This window comes from Aedes aegypti, chromosome 3 (assembly GCF_002204515.2).
Source record: "Aedes aegypti strain LVP_AGWG chromosome 3, AaegL5.0 Primary Assembly, whole genome shotgun sequence".
NCBI lineage: Eukaryota > Metazoa > Arthropoda > Insecta > Diptera > Culicidae > Aedes > Aedes aegypti.
Genome location: NC_035109.1, coordinates 53542071 through 53568884, shown reverse-complemented (window position 1 = coordinate 53568884; position 26814 = coordinate 53542071). Strand labels below are relative to the sequence as shown.

The following is a 26814-nucleotide window of genomic DNA, read 5'->3' as shown; positions in this document are numbered from 1 at the left end:
AATAGTGTCAAAATTTTATGTTAAAAACAATAAAAAAAATAAGTTTGTTCCTGAGAATGGAACGGGACGGTAATTTCGCATAATGACAACAGTGCGACAAGATAAAAGAGATTTCACAATGTACTCTAACTAACAGAAAACCTCGTAAGAAACTGTCACCGTGTGTGTGAAAAAAGCCAAAAAAAATATTTCTCTCCTTGTTTTGCTCAAACGAAACCGAAGGAAACATCTGCAACGTCGTCGCCGTGTTGGCTCAGCTGTCAATTTGTTGTGTTATTATTGTGTTCCTTTCGCGAATCATATCCAGCTTGTTGTATTTAGTTGGAAATACCTTCAGTTTTTTGCAAATATCGAGCAAACAGCTAAGAACAGACAGATTGTGAAGCAGTGTTTAATTAATTCGGTGATACCATTCAGCAGCCGATCTAGTTTGTTGGTAATTGCACGACGACCGCAGCTAGAATTTATATAACGAATTTCCGATACATAGTGCGGACACCATCAAGGATTCTTAATGCAACAGGACCTTCCAGCCGGCGTCGAGCAGGAAATAGCAAACTGATGATCACCTAATAGATGTTTAAGCCGGAAAACCAAATCAGGACCGACGAAAAACAATACTTTAGCACGTAAGCCCAAAGGAACGCTCATCCAAGAGAAATCAGCTGCTACTTCCTACAGGTAGGCATGAGTTTGGCATCTGCTTCCAATAAGAAATGGCGTTACATACCAACTGCGGCAAAGTATGCTTCTCAGCTTAGTGTTCTTATGAGCTTCTCCACAGCTATTAACTGAGAGCTTACTTTGCCGATTGACCATTTAAAATGATACTCCATGCCCTCGAAAATCGAGTAAATTTCAAAACCGAAAAGATCCTTGACCGATGAAATTCAAACCAATGACCCCAAGCTTGGTCTAACCGAATAGCTGTGAGTTTACGGTTATCTGGGCCCCAAATTTTGGAATGCCCTCAACTCTTTTTGCTTCGGTCAATTTGTATGAAACCCTGCAGTAAGATGCCTATAATAACTTTTGAAAATACAATACAACCTATGATATTGAGCAGATTACAAATTCAACGATTCCAGGGTGTCCGCTACCTGGAACACCTGTAATTATTTGGGAATTTCATCCCACCTGAAAAAAAACTAGAATTCTTAGGGAATTTCTGCCACAAACATGGAAATTGTTATGAACCAGTAAGGGTAGAATATGTTCATTTTGTGGCACGAACTCTTTTCAATCAAATAAATTTAGTACTAATTTATTTATGAGTTTTCCAATCATTCCAATATTTTCCCCATTACTATGTTTCTTGTAAGAATAGGGCAAAAATTGAAACAAAAAAACAGCGTATATTTTATAGATACCTTTAGGAAATCCGAGAAAAAAAAACGCCCGGAGAAACTTTCTGCTTTCGCCGTTGATTTTTTCGTTAAGTTCGTATTCACACTAGAAGGTAGAAGATTTACTAAGAATTCCAGAAAAAAATTAAGGATTTTAGATCAATAAAAAAAATGTTCTGTACAAGTACGTTGATGAACAGAAATATTAATAATGCAGCCAAATTTTACGAAATTTGTAGTAATTAGTTCACACCAATGCTTCTCAGCAAGAAGTGTTAGTAATATGATTGGAAAAGTTAGTGGAATTCCTGAAGTCATTCTATAGTTCATACTTTGCAGATGTTTTTCGCTTTAATATCTATATAAAGCAAACTTGTTATATTTTAAGAAATTAAATAAAAAGCTCCCAAAATTGTTCCCATTACTTCTCGATTACTTTTTCAAATCGACGTAAGTAACTTTCACACGGTTTTGAGAAAATTAATTAAGAAGAATCACAACCTGTCTTCGAAAACTGTTTTAAAATGATTCAACTTTTTAACATTTTTTCGCCGTGTACATCGCTTAAATTTTGCATACAATCAGCTCGCGTTCTAAAACTTGGTAGTTTCTATTATTTCCCACAAAAAATATAACAAAATGATAAGCCGTTTCATTCAGTTACTTTCGACGTTTTTGTACCTGTGTAAAATCGGCTCAAGTAGTGTTTTTTTTTTTATTCGTGGTTAAGTCACTTTGTCTCTCCATACAACGGAGCGGTGAAAGTAGCGGTTGGGTTGCGAAAGTTTAAATTCTTACTTACGCCGTTTTGTAATTCCGCAATTTAACGTTCTAAAAGTGAAAAACCTAGTTGGGTAAGAGCGGAACGTGTGGAATTTCGTCTGCGATACACGTAGGACCGATAAAGTAAGTTTGTTCACTTTTTTGACTTGAGACTATTTGAATAAGTTTTCGAGACTTTAAGTGGTTAACACACTTAGAACAAAAATGTATGCACCAAATAACTAAAGATATCTTTTTCCTTGGTTCCTTTAAGAGTTTTTTTTTTCTTATTTTATTTTTTTATTCCTTTTTTTCTTTTATTTTTTTTAACATATTTTCAACAATTACTGTCTACTGTTAAGGTGATTGTAGAACGAAGCCACACCTCACATTTTCAAGAGCACAAGACTTGAGAACCAAACAGCGCTCTGCGTTGAAAATTTATCCCATTGATCACCAGCAAGCAAGCAATTTGATTGATTTTCAACGCAAACTGTTGTGCACTTGAAAATTCAAAGTTTGGTTTTGTTTTATAATCACCTTAATGATTATAATTAACCTTTACAGTACTAAGTGCCGACATCAAAGTTCCAAAATTATGTAACTTCACAATCGTTTCATCGATTTCGATTAAATTATCAGAACAGAAATTTCGATTGAATTATTCAGCAGAAAAACTGCAGTTGAAGTTTCGATCATGACGATTATTACGATGATGGATCGTTGAACGTTAACGCTCTGGTGCAAACAGAGAACAGTTGTCAAAATTACCACGTACCACGTGGAGACGAAATGACAAATGAAAGAAAAGGCTGTTAAGGTGATTATAAAACGAAGCCAAACTTTGAATTTTCAAGTGCACAAGACTGGAGAATCGGACAACAGTTCGCGTTGAAAATCAATCAAATTGCTTGCTTGCTGGTGGTGACCAATGGGATAAATTTTCAACGCGTAGCGCTGGTTAGTTCTCTCTTCGTTATATAATCACCTTAAGAAGTTAAGCAGCTTTCAAGTTTGACAAAATTCATAATGAACCTTAGGAAAAATTTGCGGAAAAGCTCATCAAAAGTTTATTGTGTGCTTGTTTAACCTTCATTAATGCATAAATAGGCAATGTTGTAGAATGTGTTGATTTTTGTTCAATGATTGAACTTGTTATTAAGATTATGATTACTGAATAAAATTAGCGACACCCTGGTTTCTCGGGCACCGTTCAAACAGAAATAAAATAATGATAAAATACAATTTTACATCTATTTCAAGAGTTTCATGGAAATGGTAATGGTATCTTTGTTGGAAAAAAATATCACATAACATTTATGACATTTTTTATATGTAAATTTTAAAAGGTGATTAAAAAATAAACCATTACAAGATAGAAACAATTGATATTTATTTTGATAACGTTTATTCGTCAGCGGCTTAAAGCCTGAAAAGATGACACATACTGAAAAGAACCCTTCAGGATACCTTTTTATTGTTATAAAAGAAGCAGGACACTGTCAAATACGACCAAACAAATCGTAGAGCACCGTGATTGTTAATGGAAAAATAATCCCTAATGATTGCATGTCACAAAACATGTTAAACTACCAAAAATGCTATAACAATATTACTATAATGCACGGGTTTAGTTGAAATTTGGCATGATCACTCTCTATTATGTAAACTTCTAAACGAGCACAGTATTTTGGTTAAAACAAATGCTGCACATCGAGAAAAAAAAAATGTTTTTCATAAACCAAATTATGATTTTTAAATCGACTTACCAACCTGAACTAGATCGAAAAACTAAATACGATGTATTGTAAGGTAAATCAAATTCTTTCATTTAAGATGTATTCTAGGAAGACTGTTTTAAAAATTTTTGATTTAGTTTTTTGTTGTTGGAACTTAAACAGACAATCAATTAACGGTAAGCACAACCTTAAGGCATGTCAACTATTGAACTCTTCTAACTCTGTTGAAATGTACGTGCATTTGCATTAGTATTGGTTTCATTCCATTCCATTTGATTCAAATTATCATTTAAGGTGAAACAGTTAGGAATCAACTTCTAAGATTGCACTGAAACTTCAAAGGCACAAATCTCGCGAAGAAAGCATCCAACAACAGTGAACTTTTTATTTTGGCTTTGTGCACTAGCCGAAAGCTTAAAATAAGAAGATCAGAAACATTTGCCAACTATTTCTCCAGTTTTGTGCCTTTGAAAACGTGAGTGAGGGCACAAGTCGGCCATTGTCACGGCCATCTTTGTATTCCGAGATGTTTCACCTTTAACCTAAGGTGAAACACGTTGGAATCAACTACTATAATTGCACTAAAACTTCAAAGGCACAAATCTCGCGAAGAAAGCATCCAACAACAGGGCACTTTTTATTTTGGCCTCGTGCACTAGCTTCTTCTTCTTTCTGGCGTTACGTCCCAACTGGGACAAAGCCTGCTTCTCAGATTAGTGTTCTTATGAGCACTTCCACAGTTATTAACTGAGAGCTTTCTTTGCCGATTGACCATTTTTGCATGTGTATATCGTGTGGCAGGTACGAAGATACTCTATGCCCTGGGAATCGAGAAAATTTCCTTTACGAAAAGATCCTCGACCAGCGGGATTCGAACCCACGACTCTCAGCATGGTCATGCTGAATAGCTGCGCGTTTACCGCTACGGCTATCTGGGCCGTAGCAGAAAGCTTGAAATAAGAAGATCAGAAACGTTTGCCAACTATTTCTCAAGTTTAGTGCCTTCGAAAACGTGAGTAGGGGCACAAGTCGGCTATTTTTGGATTCCGAGATGTTTCACCTTAATAGTGTCGTACAATAGAGTCCTACATTTTTTTATTAAATCTTGTTTTTATTTGATAATACGGTAGATTATGTTGTTTCAATTACTTTGGCAAACTTCCCTGCTCAAATAACGGCTAATTTATAATTGAACTCTTATTCAAAAATGCCTTGAAAATACGTGGTTAATAGACAGCCCCTTATTTCTCAAGAAACTTATATTTTTAGAATTTGTGTCGATATTGACCATCGATCATCTGGTTTTGTAGATATTTCGATATCCCTTGGGGAACCGACATATCCCATATAAAATTTCTTTGACCGCCATTTTATTTTTAGTCAATTTATCAAATAATAATAATAATAGTAAAATGTAAGCTACACAATGTAATAAAATCAGGAGCTTCTCTGAAAAAATCATAGAAATCGGTTGCGTTTTCTCCAAGAAATCTAAAAATTAGAATATAATTTTTTTTATGTTTTTAAGATCTTTTTCAACGGAGTGGTACCAGAAACATTAATGTTCATTCACATTATTTATGGCGGTCCCCCAAGATTTTGTGGATTATCGCTGTATCCAGATAAAGAAAGATCAGTATCGACACATATTCTGCAGGTGTTTTTTGAAAACTTGTAAATAATTGTGCGAAAAAAATTGAAAAATAAGTTTTAATGATAAAAAAGGGATCCTACTACTGCAAAGAAGGGTTAAGCATTGTTTTTCTGTGGAAAATATAAGATGAATAAACTAATTGTTTTGCAATTTTATTTAGAAATCTTTATCGTTTGATAATGAATCATCGAGAGCTAATTTTTTTCTGCATTTTTACTCTATTTGTCACTGTTGATTTATAGCTGCGTTTTGTTGGCATATGTCTTTCATAAAGCCAAAAATGTGCACGTTGGCTTCCAGTTTGCCCTCCATGTATAAGGTTTATATGTCGTACTCTTATAATAGTCCGGCTCTTAAAGTATCGTTGAGCAATCGTAGGATCACAACCGGGAAATAGCCGTGAAGCTTCATCGACAGTTTTCTGTACTATATTGGTTTTGCTTTCAAATCCGGCTCTTCCGTTTGTGGAAATGAAAACCTACTCCAGTGGGTATCCCATTTCGATGAACTCGTTAGTGGGCGAAGTTAATCCACCATAGGATAAGTTCGCTAGGTATAGTGGCAGATGCTGTGAATTACATTTGCATGTCGGTGAACCAAGCTCCGGATGCGTTATTTTTAACTTATGCGCTACCCATCCTAGTAAGTAGACAAATCCATAATATTTCTGATCAGACAATAAAATATCAGTTGGCAGCAATTTTCGCTCAACTTGCACTGAATCTGCTCCGGGATTTGAATTTTTTTTCGGGATGATTCATGTTATCATTGATAAACAGGATATTTTTGATATCCTGGAATGTTCCCTTTAAAAACAAAATATTTTTTAAGAATCAAAATATGATCAATGTTTCCTCGGATAACGAACTGTAACATTTTAACTTTACTTTTTAAACAATTTATTACATTCAAACATTATATTTTAATGGTAAATGTTGTTATGCATTTGCAATTCTCTTCTACCTGGGTTACTCCTTAATGTTTCATATTATTCGATGCACTATGGCAGGGGTTTTAGCCTTTCTGGCTTGCGGAGCACTTTTTGAAACAAAAATGTTGCGCGAAGCACATGTTCTTCATCATCAATTCGTTTGAAATTTTGATTTTTTACAAGCTTCCTACGAAAATCATGAAGTGAAATTTGTGTTGGACATTCTTTCATTGATTTCGATTTTAGTTTTAAAATTGAATTTATGTTTTTCAGTCTATTTTTTCAACTATTTAAAAATTCGTGGCTTGAAAACATCAAAATTACTTGTTTTAATTATGAATCGTGGTTTACGGCCAACCAGCCGAGTGGAAGTTTAACAACTACCGAAAAGCTAAACATTACATATAATTTGCAATTGGATTAGATGGACAAATTGATGTGAAGATTTGCGAAAAAGTTACACGTCTTCTCAGTGAGAATCGAACTCACGACTCCCCGATCTCTAGTTGGGGCGCGTTAACCACATCAATTTGTCCATCTAATCCTATTGCAAATTATATGTAATGTTTAGCTTTTCGGTAGTTGTTAAACTTCCACTCGGCTGGTTGGCCGTAAACCACGATTCATAATTAAAACAAGTATTTATCGAGCAACGGACTCATGTTCCGTAACCGGTCGTTTGAGAACGTCGCGACCCATTGGAAGCTCACACAATAGAAACCTCAGCCAGCGCAGTTGCTGGCTAGTGTAGTGTGCTATTCCTATACCTAAAAAACAATGCGCTCTCGGGCTAGGCATTGGATATATATAGAAAGCGTTGTGTTTGGATGGGCATCTAATTCTTCCGAAAGAGGTGCACTTTGCGAAAGAGGACCACGTGATTATTGAGCTGAAATCGAATTCAGGTTAACTTCTGCGTTCATGAGTCCTCTCATGGCGTAGTGGTTAACGCGCCCCAACTAGAGATCGGGGAGTCGTGAGTTCGATTCTCACTGAGAAGACGTGTAACTTTTTCGCAAATCTTCACATCAATTTGTCCATCTAATCCAATTGCAAATTATATGTAATGTTTAGCTTTTCGGTAGTTATCAAAATTACTTTGGTTGGCATTTTTTTCTATTTAGTTGTTAGTGCGATCAACTGAGCGATTAACCACAAGTTCAGAACTGTAGGAAATTTTCATACCTTTGATGAAACTCGTGGAATATTCCTAATTGTGTACAACAGTGTCAATTAAGGTTGTTTTATTTTGAAGATTCTTTACATTATTTTTTGATCCTTATAAATTTGATTGATTTGTTTTTCAATAGTCAAAACATTTTTTATTCAAAAAATAGTTAAATTTTGTGGGGTTTGAATACAAGAAATCTAATCAATGACTTAACGTTAAACAGTGTGAATTATCACAATTAATTTGATTTCTGAAGGAGATTACAAAATACATAAGGCAGATCTGGACGCTGATTGATAGTTTATACAGTTTTAGGCAGGATTCTCAAATAAATTTCAAGGAAAACTTGGACAGAATTCCCACAAGATTTTCACAGGATTTTCTTACAGAATTTTGAGCTGATTTTCCGAAGGAATCCTGAAAACAGTTTTCACAGAATCCCCGTATTCTCGCAAAATCCCGAATTTTATTATAAGAAAATCCTAAGCCGGATTTTCTAATGATGCTTGATGACATTCTGACGAAATCCAATGAATATTTGTGACAGAATCCTTAGAATACTTTTTTATAAAAGCTTAGGCAAGGCTCCAGGCCAGAATTTTTAAATAATCCTGGGCATTATTCTGACGAAATCATAAACGCAGTTCTCACAGAATATTCGGCAAGATTATCATAAAACATGTCTTCTTCTTGGCATAACGTCCCCACTGGACAGAGCCTGCTTCTCAGCAGTTCAATGAGCACTTCCATAGTTGTTAACTGAGAGCTTTCTTTTCCAAAGTTGTCATTTTCGCATTTGTATATCGTGTGGCAGGTACGATGATACTCTATGTCTAGGGAAGTCAAAGCAATTTCCATTACGAAAAGATCCTGGATCGACCGGGAATCGAACCCAGACACCTTCAGCATGGCTTTGCTTTGTAGCCGCGAACTCTAACCACTCGGCTAAGGAAGGCCCCATGTAGCATGTATTTATGTTCAATCGCTTCAAAGGAAATTTTCGAAACTGCTACACTAAAAAAATGGTTCGCCGCACAATACTGTACCTGAGATTTGGCCCGCCATTTAAAAAGTTTGGACTGCCCTGCTGTCGAACATCACTAACACAGTACTTCATAAACTGTGCACCGTAACAGATACGCCGCAAGTTGGATCATTATTAACTTGAAAACAAGCCCATAATCATAAATTTTAAACGTCAGGTAAAATTATAAGTGGAATATTAAATAATAACAGACGCTTAGATCATATTTCATTTGTGAGGTATATATTTCAAAGTTGCTTATTACGAAACTATATTTTTGTTACTTACACCCATTAGGTTCCAACCCCTTCATTTGAATCATATCATATCTTTGAGGTTGAATTAGAAAAAAATGTCTCAATATTGTACAAAACTTTTTTTTTAGTATTGAGCTTCCTATTCAAACTTACCTTATTTTGTTGTCTTCGTATGGCCACAGAGGATCTTCAGGTATTTAGGTACATTGTGCCAAGGAATGTGAGTTCGATTCCCGCTCCAAGTAGATAAAAATGCAAATGCAAATGTTGACGGTGCCTTTTGATAATCGATGCACAGTCACAGACAAACATACATAAACTCGCATTTATTTCATCTTTCGAGTTTGGAGTTTGTACACTACCGCCACCTAGCTTCCGTAAGGCGAAAATCAGTATTTTTAGCATTGGGCGTTAATGTTCGCGGTACCATATATTAAATATATAATTGTTCTAACTGTTATGTCTGTTTGTCTGGGGTGTAGTGTTGCACTGCTCAAATTTCAAAACCATTATCTTTCTTTCTTATTTTCCATTGTTTTATTGTCAACAAAATTCAACATTTTTTTACATCAATTAAAACCAAATTTTTTACAATATTCTTCACAGAATACTTCCTTATAAAACTTATCTAGAGATGGTAATATGGAGTTAATGAAGTTTATATCATACGGTATGGTAGTAACGTGGATGCCTTTTGTGGTATATACTACAAAATGGCATTTTTTTGCTCGTGTTACGTGCAATTGAAATTGCACTTGGTAATAGTATTGGTGCGAACGGATAAGGTGTCCTGAATCGTTCAAATAATCAGCCTTAGTTGGCTCCTGAAACCTTATTTTGTAAGGACATTTTATTTCAATGATTTCAGCTCGACAACAACAAATTCCGTCCGGTGATGCCGCCAAATAGTGTCGAGACAAGTCAATGAAAAGGCCGCACTCTCGGAATGTCTTCGAACTTAGATTTTGGGCTTGAAACAGCTGAAATGCCTCTTTTTCGCGAGACTTTCCCCATGCGATAGCCGGAATCTTGGACAGATCTTTTGCTTCAAAGTTGTATCGTGCGGGTGTGACGCTGCATGCCTTATTTTGCGTACAGCTTGTTCTTATCGCTGTGCAAATTCCTTTGATGTTGGAAGCGGTAATTCTACTCCTGCGTGCTTCGAACCAACTTTTGTTGCCATTTTGTCCCATTGTATTCTGTTCTAGCTGACTGGCTTTATTCTCGTCAACATAGTTGATGTCTTCGACCGTAGTTTCGAAAAGCGATTTTCGCAAATAGAAGTGGTCATTCGCCAAGCCATGAATATTGGCTTTTCTACTTGTGTGAATGCTCAAGTTGAGTCCACTGTTCAATGAACGATTCACAAAATCGGTCGTGGCTGATGTTGATATTGTTCGATTGTAGTGTGTTTCTTTTGTCTTTTGTCGCTTCCTCAACATTAACGAAATGGGTTCATTAATGGAACGTTTCGGTGCATGTTTTGGGGGTCGATGCCAGGCTTGCAATGTGTTTGTGCACCCTAGATCCTGCGTAACGGTACCTAAAAATTGAAACATAAAATTGTTCAAGAGATTAGGTTTGATTAGTTTTCTTATCATTCATTGTTCAGATTGCAGGGTGTCCATTCAAAATCAGTTTTTGGATTCCCGGATTTTTCCCGGATGCATAAACTTTCAAAAATAAACGATTTCAGTTTGGCTACAACTTTTTACTTCTTTCATGCAAAATGGTTCAATTTGAAAGACTTGATCTAAGATAGCTACGAATAAATTTCGATTACATCTTCCAAATGTCGTGACCGTGTGTTCAAAACAGTTTGAATTTCGATTTTTTTTTTTGACATATAAACTTTAAATTGAAATATCTAATAGATATTTCAACAAACCTTCATGGATTATCAGAACTGAATTTTAAGTTAACTTAAGACTAGGTCTTCATTTTTTCAACTATATAAATCTTTTTTCTTTGTCAATTGGATATGTTGAAGAATGTATTCCTACAGAGGAAATACCCTACTGGGAATCTTGTAATCAGAAGGCACAGTAAGTGTTTGATTAGTTTGAATTTTCAATCGAGTTGGCAAAATTACAGGAGATACTGAGCACTAAATATAAACTTAATACAAATGGTATCTAAGTTAAGACCATAGTTTTTTTTGTTTTTCACAAGGGGGAAATCTGCAAACAGATCCCCTGAGAAGGTATACCTTATAATTATAACTCAGGGAATGCGGGGATGACGCACCAACGAGGACCCGCTAAAACCAGCCTATGCACTGTACTTGAGCAATTATTTTAGAATTGCTCAAGTGGTGTACAGTGCATCGACATTACCCTTGGCCTCAGACACTTATCTCCCCGGAACCATCTTACGGTATTTCTTCGGGGAGGGGTCATATAGCACAACACGTGTAGCAGAAGTAGCCTAGGCAAACTGCTTCTCCTAGCCGACTTAAACAATGTTACAAGGAACCAGCCTCGGCAGGGCTAATCCTCTGCAGCCAACTCTTGGTCGGCGCGCCATAGGCGCTGCAATTCTAACATAATGCGAGTGACAGCCGTGATTACTGCATTCCAGCACTCGGCATCCGCACACATTCTCTCTATTATATTGCCGGGGGACGTGTCCCCTCCGCATGTAGCGAGCATGCGACCTCTCACAACAATGAAACGAGGGCAATCGAACACGACATGCTCCGTTGTTTCCTCCACACCAGCACAATTGGGGCACACAGGAGATTCTAAGTGCCCGAACCTATGCAGTTACTGTCTATAGCAATCATGTCCTGACAGAAACTGCGTCAGGTTCACTTCCCCATGGTTTCTACCATACTAATCTGTCACATTTGGTATTAGCCGACTGATTTTTTAGTACCACCCTAACTTGTTTATTAAAAAAAAACATTACTCGCGAACTATAAGAGATAGAAATTTGGGTTCTTCGGTAAAGCTGCTCCAAGTCGGTTGTTCCAAAACTTTTTAGAAAATTGTATAGACCTAAACTGCCCATTAGACCTATTCATTTGTCTGGAAATTTCCCAGTCAACCAATACTTTGATTTTTTATGTCAAAATGAACTTCTTGTCAAAATTTCAGTCATTTTGGAGATAATTTAGGTGTGCTTCAAATCAATTATATGTTTCTGAGCTGATTTCAAGCTTTAAAAATTCATAACTATCGAACGGAACACCAAAAATGATCGAAAATACCTCTACATAGTAGTTGATTCAATTCTACGAACATTTGTCGAACACACTTTTATGATTGGAGCAAGTTTTAACATAGTTTGGTTGAGGTTTGTGCTTCAAGGTTCTTGAAAATCACTATTTTTAGGGAGTGTTCTCTCTGAAAAGCACACCTGTATGAAACTTTCGGATTTTTAATTTACATAACATGATGACTATACATATCTAAAACTCAATCCCGATTTAAGTTACAATTTATCTTTCGGAAATAAATTATAAAAAATAGAAAATTAGGAAGGACTTTTATAAACCCGCTGTGGATGAGCTTTGGCGGGTGTAAAAAATGATTGTTTTCAAATCTTTCTGAATCGTCAATGAAATGCAATCCAAACAATCATCACTTGGAAAGAAAAAGCAATGCTAACTTGTTCAATTCATTCATTGGTTGGTACATGTGTCATGCGTGAATTAACTATCATCAGGTTGCGATGCGGTTTTCGATCTTTGGGCATTTTTTGTAATTTATTGCCTTAAGCAATATGTAAGCTGTTAATGGTTAATGAATTCATAGATTTATTTCGTTCGATTCCTGTTGACTATGTTCTGAAAAACTAATGTCAATGTGTGTTTTTTCTACCATATATATTCAGAAAACTGTGATTTTTGGGTACTATGGAGAACAAATCATGATCAAACAATGTTTAAACTCATTTTAATCTTATTTGCGTGTTCGACAAACTTGAACAGAATAGAATTAGCTTTCAAATAGTGGTAATAGCAAGTGGTTTTGATTTTCCAAATGCTAGTTATGATTTTTCAAACCTTGAAATTAGCCCTAAAACACATTTTTAACTTGAAGCATACTAGAATCTTTATCAAATTAGCTGAAAATTTGACCATACATTGTTCTTAATACAAGAATTCAGGATACCGCTTGACCGGTAGATTTCCAGACATTTTTTCAAATATGAACAGGTCTACTGCCCATAAATGCATATCAGTCCCATGTTTGCTGGATTTCCTATTAACATGGGACAATTATGCGTTTATGGGCAGTAAATGCGCCAAGAAAAAAGTTTATATTCTGATCTCGTAAACCATGTGGGTCACCCTAACTTCACATCACCGAAAAAACTGTCTGAAAAGTATGGAGAAACTTTGCCGAAGACACCATATATCTAAAATTGACGGTTGAGACACAATCATTTTTGTCTTCCTAGTTATGTGCAATGGCTTTTAGGGCGAGATCACAGGTTATGCGAGAAATGTAGGGATCCTTTTGATTTATTTCGCCAGGGTTTTTTAAGTGAATCTTGAAGGAAACCAAGTAGTTCTGTATTCTATAATCACTTAATTTACTTCTTTAACAAATGTTTACATCGGGGTATTTTCTCGGCCAAATTGTCTGAAACTTTGCAATAAAAAGCACTTGAATCATAATCTTTTGCAGGGAAATCATCATCATGCCAACGAAGTGTTTCGCATTTGGGTGTAAAAGCATTTTACGCAAAAATCATATAAAATTTTATAGATTGCCTACCGGAAAGCATAGATTGAAGAAGTGGTTGCAAATACTAAAAATTGGAGGAACTCTAAATCACCGAACAGCAAAAATATGCTCGCTTCATTTCTCCCGCAATCAATTCCTTAATTCTGGTGAGTATAAGAATTTTTTGTCGAAGCTTCCATTTCGTGGGTGTCTTGGATACTATTTTTTTAAATCACGTTCTTCAATCCGTAACGATCAATCCAATGTACATTCTAACCTTACGATGCATTTCAAAATTTACTATAATTTCGATTATTTATTCAACAGTTTCTTACATACTTCGACCTCGTGCAGTTCCAGATCAGAATATATATGAATTTTCGCAAAAATCGGAGGTAAAAAAAATAGATACGTGTTGCTTCAACATAAGTGTTTAATTTTTTTTTAGTTAACTCAGGTGCCGCTCGAAGTGATGGAGTGCATTTCCGACTCTGTGGTAAACATTGACATGGATAATCATTCACCTACGAAGAAAGGTAAATTAAAAATTTGGCATAGTTTATGTACGTGTTTTTTTAATGTCAGGCAACATTTCCAGAAGTGCCTTATAATAAATTAGTTATTTATTGATTTATTAATTCAGACTATCATATCATATCATATCTGTAACTATTGTAAGTCTCAAAATTAGTGACTACCGCTCCCCCTTAAAATGCTACGTATTTTAAACCCTCAAATAACCGTTATTGCAAAAATTTAATTTAATATTGTTTGTGCAAGTCAATACAAAAAAAGTTTGCTTTTCACTACAGGTAACCGTTTCGATCAACCATTTAGAACGTATCTACCCAGTTCACGCAAAAGGATAGTACAATCATCTGAACAAGTTTTAGAATGTACGTATATTTTATGATTGTCTCATCAGGTTTTTTTTACTTAGTTTAATATATTTGTGTTCTTTATAGATGTTCCCTCTTGCTCCGATAATTTTGGAAGTGATGTAGCTTCATATGTAGAACTGGAAACTGCAGAGGAAAAAGAATTAAGTTTTGAGGGTGTATCTAATGCAGTCGATGGTAGCGATAGGTATGACAAATTCAGTTAAATATAATGGGATTGGCATTTTTTGTGACTTAACTCTCTTTTTCCAACGACTTTGGGCTAAATTTTACGAAATCAGTTCGAAACATTTTATTTATTTTTCAATAGTAAATTGGTGGTTTATAAGCAATTTTACTATTGAAACAATTAGTTGTCTGCTGGATAGATTATATGAGTACGGAATCATATTCTAGAAACTATTATAAACTATTAACCTGATTCGGTTTGTCTGAAGTTCGTCGAAAAACAATGGCGCCCTGGAGCTAACAGAATCTCCAAATAAATCTCTAAATATCATGCAATCTCAAACGATATTACATAGAATTGAGTACGATTAGCACAAAAGCAAGCAATTCTGGACTAACACATCATGATTCTAATTTCAACATTATTCTGAAATACTGCTCCTTTGTTGGTTTCTTCTGCTTTTTCGTACAGAGTATGACACATGAAGATGCTTCGCAATAATAAGCATCTCGTTGATGAGTCGTTAAATTTATCAGTACAAATCAGAACAAAATCAGCATAAATCAGTACATAATCAAGCTGTGTGTATTTCACTATCTTCCTTGCAGAGAAGAATGGCAATGGTGTATCAAATTGGTCCATTGAAACACAATGTTTAAATGCCAAAATTTGTTTTTTTTTAATAAAAGTTAAAATGACAAAAATAATAACTCAGTTGGAATGGCATGAAAACTCAAGAATATCTTATTTATAATATCAAAACATTAAACAAAAAGAATTAAATATAGTTATTGTTTAGATATTGATCACAAAATAATAACTAAATTAATCATTAATCAAGATAAAAATAAACTCAGCTGTTGAAATTCTTATTCTGTAGTTTACTTTTGTCTCAATTTTTTACACACTTGACATTTTTACGAACTTTCAAGATTTGATGAAAATTTTCTATTGTTTGCAGGTTGCTCATTAACCGGGAAAAGCGGGAATGTATGGGAAAAATACAGGAAATTGTAGAAAACACCAGGAAAAAATACTATAAGCGAAACAAGCAAACTTTGCCAGAGGATTTACGACACCTTTGACAACTGTATTTTGTTTTCCAGAAAACATGTTTGGCAGATTTTTCTCACATTTGGTGAAATTCTGGCTGAGAATATCGTTCAGATTCAACTGAAATCTTATAGAAAACCATCATTGTGATACATACAACCATTCTATCGTATTTTATTTGAGATCCCATGGCGATAAATTTTATTGGTGAATAAATAGCAACGTCGTTTAGTTTTGTATAGTTCTTGATGTCATTCTTGGGAAATCTTCGATCGATTCCTGGAAGACACAGCTCGATGAGGAAGAAATAACTCGCAATAACATATGAATACCTTATTTTGGTATCATACCGTAATTAGGAATTGTTCAGTTATTAATACCTCAATTTGGTATTATAATGGTATTGCAAAAACTGTTAAAAAAAATCAAAAATACTTCATCGAGGCATTCGACAGCTATTGAGGACTGAGAACTATTATTCAAAAATTTAAATTTTATAAGAAAATCCATCACGTATTATTTAGGTATTACAATACCTGATCTAGTTATCAGTTTGGTGTTAGTAGAGCATGCATGAGATATTATTTGAGGTATTTTCCCAGACAACCAAAATGTACGTATAACTAAATCATCTGGAGGCTTTGCACGTGCAACATTTCACTTATAAGATGTCGCGAAAAAGCCTTCTACGTACAAAAGTGGAGGCAATATACGTGCATATTGTTGAAAACTTCACCACAGTGGAAACACAACAGCGGGACGAGAAAGGAACTTTACGGACCGGAGAAAGAGCAAAACACTTGTGTTCTCTTTAACGACACTCGAACGAATATTTATTCACATCATAATATAAACAGAAACAACTCGACAACACACAACATAATCATGGTATGTCCATAAAACATATAAGTTGTCTCGAGCGCGAGAGGTGTCGATTGAACATACACGGAAAGTAACATTCAACACCCCCTCTCAAGTCGACAACTCGAGTATCACAGTAAAACTTATCACAGATCCTATCATCAATAGTCCAAAGCGTAACTGTTATCGTCTCATTCTCAAACACCAAAAAACAACACTTCTCTCTTCGTCAGATCGCCAAATCTTGGCACATTACAAAATCTCGTACACGATCACAACGTCAATAACAGTAACTTTTAACAAAACAATTATTGTCTAACTAACACATCTTTCAACAAATCGTCAACTACATTGTCTAAAAATGCTCCTTCCCACGGCGACTCCTCCTTCGCCTTCTTTTCGCTCCAGTCTTCGCATTAGCTCTTCTCTGCACTATCGGTTCTTCAAATTCTCCTAAATTCATCACATTCTTCTTATCATTTTCTTTTCCGTTCAATGGTAGCTCCGGACTCCTCGCCGCCATGTTGCACTTCTCCACATCTGCATTTCTTACGACCGGCATGGCCGCTACCACTTTTCGTCGGTTGCACTCACACCAAACCTCCAACTCGTACAGTCTTCCTGTGTAGTGCCCGACACCAGACACTGTCCCTTGCTTCACAATTTCAGCTTTATTACCGGTGAAGTTCACCTCCATTCCTGATCACGCCACACGGTTGACCGAAAACAAATTGTGGCCCAAACCGGGGAGATACAGGACATTTCTTACTTCGCACTTTTTCATCTTCTCGCCGACGACAGCGTGCACCACTACATCGCCAAAGAATTCCGCCAACATCTTCTCACCGTTCGCCACGCTCACGCTCGTTGCTCCAATCGTCGCATTTCCTTGAAGACACTGGGATCCTTCACCATGTGGTCCGTCGCACCAGAGTCTAGGAACCACTGTACCTTCACCAGCTCTTCTTCTTCTTCTTTCGACGCTACGAAGCAAACGCCGGCACGATCCGAGGAGCGATCTTCTTCAACCACTATGTCTGCTTTGTTTCTACGTTTCACAAACTCGCTCTCACTCGGAATCACTGGCAAACGCACACGGCAATCGGCTTGCTTGCGCCCAATTTTTCCACACCGAAAACAACGCAGTTTTCGCCGCACATGCCAACTGGCCATGGCGACATCTTCACTTTTGGCTTCGGGGGTCAAAAAGTTCTTCTTCTTCATGTCCACATCAAGCAACCGCTTCTTCACAAACGCCAGTGTCACGCCGCCTGGAAGCGTTTCTATGGCGGTATCAAACGAATCAAACGACGACGGCATTGTCAACAACAAATGACAAATCGCGTCGGAATCTTCCACTGCCGCACCACTCTCCTTCAACTCGCTCATCGAACGATCAAACTTTAACAAGTGTTCCGGCAAACCACCAGCAGCCCCCTCTTCATATTTCAACCGGAGGAGCTGCTTCCGAATAAATAATTGCCCGGCAACACCGCAACGCTCAAACACTGCCTTTAGCGTGTCCCATATTTGCTTCGGATTCGCGCAGTCTTTCACAAGCTCCAGCTGACTATCCGCGATGGCCGAAATAATCATCGCCTTACACTTTTTCTCAGCGGCTCTTCGTTCCACCATTTGCCTTTTCTTCTCGATCTTCACTTCCGCGGAATCGGTGGCCATCTCACGCAACTCGTCGATCTCAGCAATCTCCCGGTGGACGCAATCGAGCAGATCGTACGTGTCGAGGACGGTCTCCATCCGGAACTTCCAGTTGTGGAAGCCGGCATCGTCGAACGCGGCAACTTTCACTTTCTCGTCCATCCCTGGGCCGAAAACCTGTTGAAAACTTCACCACAGTGGAAACACAACAGCGGGACGAGAAAGGAACTTTACGGACCGGAGAAAGAGCAAAACACTTGTGTTCTCTTTAACGACACTCGAACGAATATTTATTCACATCATAATATAAACAATAACAACTCGACAACACACAACATAATCATGGTGTGTCCATAAAACATATAAGTTGTCTCGAGCGCGAGAGGTGTCGATTGAACATACACGGAAAGTAACATTCAACACATATATCATGTAATGAATAGTACCATACAATGCGAGTGTATAATTTTCCACCGAACTAACCTGTAATATTATGCGACTTAATTTATGATAACAAATGTTGATTTGACAGCTGCTACGGATTGATCCGACTTACTTTGTACGAGTGTACGAGACGAACTAAAATTTACAAATGAACTCAGATAAAAGGCGTTTTATGCGAGGAAATTTATCTATCTGACGATTTGACGTGTTTTGCGGGTTTGATGTAATTTGTATGAATAAACGAGTAATTACGTGAACTTTGATGCGATTTCTGGTTGTCTGGGTTACCTCTTATGCAGGGCTCATTCGTACCTCATTCAGGTTGTTAGCATAGGAAATTATCAGGTATCGTAGGTTTTTTCTCAAAAACATTTTTTGAAATTTGTTTACTAAATTTTTACTTGAAGTTTTTTTTTTTTTTTAAACACACTGGAAATTTATGGCTAATATATTCAGCATTGGATCGACCAAAATGGAAAATTGATGCATCATTACAACCGTAATCTTGTATTCTTTAAAAAGCACTTGCAAAAATGTGGCGGAAAAATCTGAAAACTATTCAAAATTAATGAAACAGTCATTCAGTCATCGTGCAAAAGTTTGGAATCACTCCTTAGTATATATCATCAAAAGTTTGGGTTCACCTGATCCGCACGTAAATCATTTTTGTCAATAATTATGTTATTTTTCGAGTAATAAAGTAATACAGAAACAATCCATTTGATGAAAACATTTGCAACTTCTTCGATAATATAAAATAATCAAATTTAAAGACTTAATAAAAAAATAGATGAAATTGTAAACTGTGGGTTTGAATTTGAAAGAGATATGGTCGGTGTTCAGACAGACCGGACTAGAAGATATTTTGGCGTTTTAAAGATACATTAAGGACTCCATTAATTCTGATTTTCCGATGCTATTTTGATACAGATGTACCGATGTACCATCAAACATTTATTCTCTATTATGTATTTCAACATAAAAGTATTTTCGATATTCTGGATGCTTGGGGTAGGTTTTCCTGAACCCATTAAGGTGAATATGAATCGAAGCCATAACTGAAATTTTCAAGAGCACAAATCTGGAGAACCGATGGCTTCGACTCATTTTCACCTTAAAAACACTTAATCCAGTTTGTCTGAACGCCGACCATATGGACAAACATATATAAATGGTTCATTGAAAAATCTAAAAGAACAACATCGCTTTTAGCCTCTCTATCAGCAGCTTCAAATTTTTACCATAAAAAAAAAAACATTTAAATCACTATAACCTTTTTTGTTTTTTAATATTTGTTTATTTGTTTACAAACAAAATAAACAAATATTTTAGCACGAAGTTTTCAGAAACTCTTCTATTTTCAGAATCTGCTTCGATTTTGATCATTGGTCATCTGGTTTTAAAGATAATCCGATGTTCTTTGGGGGGCTGACATTCTCCATATAAAATATCTTTGGGCGTCATTTTGTTTAGTCAACTTTTGTTTTTTTTTTGGTGAAAAAAAAATGGAAAAAAAAACAGAAAAGTTATAGCGATCTTAATTATATTTCTGTTTTAAAAATTTTATCCTGCTAGTAGACGTCAAATTAGGCCTTATAGTTACATCGAACTGTTGAACTTCGGTTGCTGTAATTTCAACAGCAGTTAATTCGGCAAAAAATTACAGTATACTGTAAAAAATGTTAGATGTATAGTTTATTACAATGGCGAAATAAGATAGTTTTAGTTTTTATTGTTTTATATTATTCCATGCTGTTCAATAATCAAAAGTTCTTTCTAGTTCAAGCTGCAACGAAAACATAAATCAAAGCCAAATTAAAGCGGTGACCACATCAGCTGGAATTCTATCGGTGGAAACATTATATGATGAACAAATGAAGTATCTAACTGGCCATAGCAAAGTTGAATTCAATTTCATTCTGCAGTACATGACAGCAAATCAGCCTGATTCAAAATGGCCAACGGAAAAATTGAGGCTATCGGAACAACTACTGCTAACATTAATAAAATACAGGCTTAATTTAGACTATTTGCTGCTGAGTATAATGTTCAAAATTGGTTGCAGAACAGTTTCCAAAATATTTTCTTATTGGACTAACTTGATGTACGATAAACTAAGTATTATAGACTTTTGGAGCTTGCGTGCCAAATCGGAAAGCTTGTACACAGTTATTCTAGACTGTACTGAGATCCCAATCGAGAAACCCATTTCTGCCGAAGAACAGCAAATAACATGGTCCTCGTATAAGAACTGCAATACGTTCAAAGGATTGATAGGTAAGTTTATGTTTCATAAAGTAATTTCCTGTGTATCGCAAAGGGCCCTAACCAATCGCATTACCTAATTCCGCGCATTTAATTCAAATTAAGAAAATAAATAAGTAAAAATTATTTATCTTTGCGGATTTTTGTATATAATTATTATAAGGTACCGTGGGACAAGTGGGTAATGGATTAGACTGGCCCAGCTCAGTATGGGAGAAAAATAAAGTTGTATGTGGCAAGTTAACAATATTTTGATCTATTATGCAAAAATTGCTGAAAATCTCAGAAATCTCTTACGTATCGTAATGTTCGGAACGGCCTCAAAGTTTTACGCATGCGTTTAAAATGTTAATTCACATATTCAGTAAAATATACCAATTATTTTCACTTACCCCATTTACCCACTTGCCCCACGGTACCTTAGTTTGCTTTTCTACAAAACAAATATACTTGTGTATAGATATATTCTGAACTACGGCATTTTACGATACACGTCACTACTTTGGATTTTTAGGATGAACCTTAAAGAAAATGACTGCTTCAGTTCTCATTTAATTATATAAGAAATGTAAACTAAAAAAACACATGGTCACCAATATATTTTTTTTATTTATTTAGGAATTGACGAAGCAGGAACCGTTATTTTTGTGTCCAAACTATTTGGAGGAGCAGCTACCGATAACACTATTGTTAAAAATTCTGGAATACTAGAGCTACTTTCTGCTGGAGATTTTATACTAGCTGACAGAGGATTTGAAGCAACGGATGCGCTGTCGGAAAAAGGGATTATTTTAAACAAACCTCCGAAGAAAAAAGGTTTACAAATGAGTGAAACTGAGGTCGCAACTACACGGTTAGTAGCATCTCGACGCATTAACGTCGAAAGAATAATTGGTCATGCTAAAAATAGTCGCATATTATCGCAAAAAGTTGACCATAGCATGTTTAAGCATATGGATACAATTTTTTATGTTATTTTTGCATTAGTAAACATCAAGGCCTCAATATGTAAACCTGTGAAAGTCGATTGTTGGTGTAAGTAGTGTTTCTCATGAAATAGAACAAAAAATGAATAAAGCAAATAACAATTATTAATTTGATTTTTGATAATGTTCTTCGATTACATCACAACAAACTGATAGTTTTGACAGCAAATGAGCAAATGAGTTCGTGGGAAGTTATTAGGCCGGTGACGGACCAGAATCCTCCAAAAATGCCGGGAATATCTAGGGTTACTACCCGTCTTGATTTAGCAGGACATGTCCTGATTTTGAATTTTGATTGAGGTGTCCTGATTTATTTTCCATCTTTCAAGTTTTCAAGTGCTTTTTTCTGCTTGCCGAACACCTTGAAATTTGACAGATAAATCTAATTAAGAAGAGCTATCATTCTATCGCTTTCAGAATCTTCGAAACTCTGATCATTTTTTTTACAAATGGTAGCAATCATGGGAACATAAGAATGTTTCACTCCGCCGCTTAATGTTTTATGAATTGCAAGAAGGCATTCCCTCATGTGAATGTCATCTTTTTGGAACTCAAAATAGTATCGAATTGAAGATGCTTTCAAAAAGCACATTTCAGTTGAGATAATATTAATAGAAACCATGACCGTAACTACTTACTATCACTACTACTACTTACAGGGGATTCACGACCGCCTAACATCTCGTACTCCACATAATAACTTACAAAAGCATGAGAATTTGGAAAGATTATAAACGAATGCTTCTCAGAATAATAAGATCTCTGTCAAAAACTTTGATTATTAGAAGGAACCTTAGTCATATTTTGGCGAGATCCTTAGCGGATTCTAACAACATCTGAATGGAAACATAACGGAAGCTTCTTTGTGAAATTTTTAATAATATTTTTAGCAGATTGTTTGTAAAACCATGATTTGAGGAATCATAGCGCATCTTCAATAAATCTGTGAAAAATGTTTTAGTGGATTTTGAATAAGTTTTTTAGATCCTATGAAGTAGTTTTCTGATATTAATAATAATTTTCTATCGAGATCTTGATCAGACGCTAAGCCAGACCTGCCCAACCTTCTTAAACCGCGGGCCAATTCTCAGAAATAATATTGCGCGGCGGGTCGGAGCATTTTCAACTTTTTTTTTGTTGAAACGAAAAAGAAAATCCAACATTTATTGTGTAAAAATTCAGTAAGGATCAGTAAGAATCCCTCTCAGTATTCTCTATTGATCTGTCGAAAGAGTTGTGTCCAATATTGCGTCAGAATTTAGTTGGAGAATAATTTAAAATTCTGCTCTAAATTTTATTTTATTTTAAAATCATGTCAAAGATTTAATATGAATACTACTCAGAATTTTATCTCAGTCTCTTCCTCCATTATTTGGAAATTCTGGTTAGAATTATCCTGAGAATACTGGTTGACATTTGACGAAAATCCAACGCAGGTTTCTGCAAGAAATGTTTCTAGGATATCCTCGGAATCGTCATTCTAAAATCTGTTAAATATCTTTCCAAAATCGCATATGAATCCTGTTCAGAATTCCGTCAAAAAACCACTTAGAATTATTTGGAAACCTGGCTCAGAATATCTGGATAATTTAATTTTAAGAATTCTGAGATATGCTGCTAAACGTCTTGTGAGAATTTTGCCCAAGTGATCTTAATATGTATAATTAGAATGATTCTATGTTATTGGTAAAATTTATGGATTCTCATAATGAAAGTCAAACTATTGTTTGCAAGCTAGACATATGTGTGGAATAATTTTGTCGCCTTTTCACTTAAAAAAATGATATGAATTTTCCAGTTTCCAAAATTTTCACGAGCTGCAAGTTTCATTTTTCTAAGTAAATTTAGAATTTCAGTAGCTTGAAAATCGATAGTTTAGTTATGATCCTTAGTATATTCTATCTTAAAATAAATAGAATATTCAACGGGCTAGATATGAGAAGAATCTTGACACTCTTCGAGGGCTGCACAAAACAACATAGCGAGCCGCACGTTAGGAAGCCCTGCACTAAGCAGATTTCTTTCAAAATCATCGGTAAATTCCAGACGAGATTGTTGCAGGAATTCTTTTGATATCTAAATTGATATTTTGAGGTCCTCGGTATCCTGACATCAATCACTAACCTTGAGAAATCTCTTATTAGGAATGCACCAAATCCAGTGATGAACTTCAGGCGAATCGTAAGATACTTGCATAGTCGAAACACCCGAATATATGACATTTGGTCGAATGACGTTTGGTCGAAAGTACATTTGGCCGAATGGACATTTCGTCGAATGGACATTTGGTCGAAAAGGTTTAACTGCAACATTTTGTTGAACCGGCATTTCTTGGAAAGTATATGTGGTCCAATCTTAATAGTATGTACAATTTGAAGTTTTACGTTAAGTCCGATTATCGCCGAAATTAGGATTTTGTCGCTTAAACACCGAGTGATTGAATAATTAAAAAAAAGTATCAGCCATTTTACCAACAATCTATATGCGGTTAGCACAATTTTGTTATTTAATTTGATAGACGCTACTCTCCCGACATATTTATTAACCTCTTGCGTATTGATTACATATTACATATTGATCACTGGGGTGAATTTGATCACGTCGGTACCAAATAGCATTTCCTTTCAAGGATGCTTAAAACTTCGTTGCCTCACAGTCATTCCATGTTTTCTAGTTTATAGATGTCTAATGATGATTTTAAACTATTTCATGTTTATTAAAGACAGTTTTGCATAGAAATATTCACAGTTTTGAAGGTGTTAGCAATTCTGCTGGAAATGTCGGTACTAAACAATCCGCTGGTACTAAGCCTGAATTTAAACTACAGTGTTCAAAAAGTTGTGTAAGCTTCAGTTTGAATTGCTGAACTCATTTTTGAAATCGTAGAACATTACAAGAATAGTTTTTTTTCACAAAACCGTTTATTGTTGAATAACGCGCTTATTTCAAGGGAAATTGCATACATTTAGGCGTATTGTGTAGATTAACAAAGTTTTATTTTGCAATAAAATGATGATATACACGAGTTGTAAGAATTTTGACATCATTTTCAGATTCAGGAGACCCAAATTTAGTAGATAGGGAAATTTTGCATTCAAAAATAAGCTTTGTTGTATAGTGATCAATTTCGCCCCAATGTGTCATTTTCGACTTTCGATATAAAAACTAATTTTATAAAATGTTAAATTTTATTTCATAGAAAATCGATTACATAAACTGATAGAGATCAATGAAGTACTGATTTTACCGAAATAAATTTGACAATTTTTGAATTCCAAAGGAAAACATGTTAAAAAGTTGTGAAATAGTGATCAATTTGCCCCCGGATTACGGTAATAGCTTTACATGTCCCTAGGAGTTCTACATTGGATTACTCTATGAGTTGTTTTGTTTCGATTATTTAAGGAATTTTGTCAATAATTACCTCTGCGCAGCTCCTAACTCTGCGCACTATCTACAAAATCCATCAATATCCGATAAAATACCTAAATCTTTGTTTAATATTTTTTTCATATATTGCTACAATAGTAATAAAAAAGTACGCAAAGAATTTTCTTGACAAATTTACGTTTATTAATTTAATAAAAAATAAAATAGCTTTGAAAATATTAAAAAAACTGCCCACCAGCAAAAATGCTAAGGGAGTACCTCATCACTTAAGTCATTTGAAGCATATTAAAGAGAATATATTCAGATTTTTAGTACGTAGGCACTAGTTTATTTATTGAGCAATCATCACTGGTAAAGTGCAACTTATTTTCTCTTTATTTTCTTATTCTTCTTAAGTGCGCATAGTAAGGAACCATTTTTAAACTATGTTTCTTACTATGCGCAGCTGTTATAAAACGTTTTTTTCAACATACAATCAACCCTCCAGAGGTCGATATTGAAGAGAACCAACGACTTGTCGACACCATCGAGATATGGAATAGAAATGCTTTGGAAAATTGTTTGAGGGGACCATATTAGTAAAAGAAGATTTAAAAATGACGTCCATCATATTTCAAAAATTTCTACACTCCGTCCCCTCAATCCCATCAATATGATGATTTCGATAATTTTGAGAGTTGCACTTAATGGCATTCAGTAACAGTAATATCATGGATTGAATTATAGATAAAACGTAGTAAACTTCTACAGGGTGTCTACTACCTGGAAAAACCTGGAATAATCAGGGAATTTTGATCACAATCAGGGAAATTATTTTGAGGCAGTAATTCATGATAGAATATGTTCACGACCGAGGATTTTTGCTTTATAACCAAGAGCTATCATTAATTGCCAGAAAACTATCTCCATTTGAAAAAAATTCGGCTGCGCCGCTCTCCAAACACTATATGAGCTGTTCAGTGAGGATCCATTCGAGTATGAAATTTTATTAGCTTATCAAAACATGATTGATGTTTTTAATGTATCTCAATTTCTTCGGTAAAGGATTAACATATCTAGGGCTGGTAGCAGGTTTCTTTTTAGATACCATTTTTATGCAAGTCTCTAAAAAATCTCTATTTTTGATAAAAGGTATCTGAACTCTCTATTTTAACCAAAATAGTCTCTAAAGTCTCTTTTTTTCCTTATCTTGCTTGCTGATAACTGAGATGCAAAATTTCTTCTTTCTTTCACAATTTCTGCAAAATTTTTCGAGAACAGTCTCAGGAAATATCCTTGAGGTTTCTCCAGAGATTTTATCAGGAAAACAGTCTAAGGAAATATCCTTGAGGTTTCTCCAGAGATTTGATCAGGAATTTTTCAAGAAATTCCTTCAGAATTTTTGCATAGGATGCTTACACTGCCCATAACTGCTAATTTGTAACATTCGACAAAAGTAGGCATTGAGTAAATGGAATACCAAGTGTGCATTTTATGGCAGCATGGGAGGAAACCAAAATTTCTAAAAATTACCAGGAACTCAAAAGTG

At 35.4% G+C, this 26814-nt stretch overlaps 2 protein-coding genes across 6 annotated transcripts in view; one reads left to right on the top strand and one right to left on the bottom strand.

Moving 5' to 3' along the window:
- The first annotated feature begins 258 nt into the window (after positions 1 to 258).
- LOC110678674 lies at positions 259 to 22001 on the top strand. 4 transcript variants are annotated; one of them, XM_021851875.1, is made up of 9 exons: positions 259 to 436; positions 491 to 681; positions 13522 to 13727; positions 13888 to 13955; positions 14009 to 14096; positions 14373 to 14456; positions 14526 to 14646; positions 20426 to 20922; positions 21529 to 22001. In XM_021851875.1, exons 3-9 carry the CDS (start codon positions 13535 to 13537, stop codon positions 21951 to 21953), a joined length of 1476 nt encoding a protein of 491 aa, XP_021707567.1. In that variant the 5' UTR covers positions 259 to 436; positions 491 to 681; positions 13522 to 13534; the 3' UTR covers positions 21954 to 22001. The 4 variants fall into 4 exon arrangements, with proteins under 4 accessions (XP_021707567.1, XP_021707568.1, XP_021707566.1 ...); XM_021851876.1 differs by having other exon boundaries at positions 259 to 681; positions 14018 to 14096; XM_021851874.1 differs by having other exon boundaries at positions 259 to 681.
- The window catches only part of LOC110678675, a 28785-nt gene continuing 11320 nt past the window's right edge, over positions 9350 to 26814 (bottom strand). The window contains exon 2 of one of the 2 annotated variants that reach the window (XM_021851878.1): positions 9350 to 10427. In XM_021851878.1, coding sequence (XP_021707570.1) covers positions 9454 to 10427 — 974 coding nt within the window. In that variant the 3' untranslated portion in view covers positions 9350 to 9453. The remainder of the gene's footprint in view (positions 10428 to 26814) is intronic. The other variant, XM_021851880.1, reaches the window with a different exon arrangement.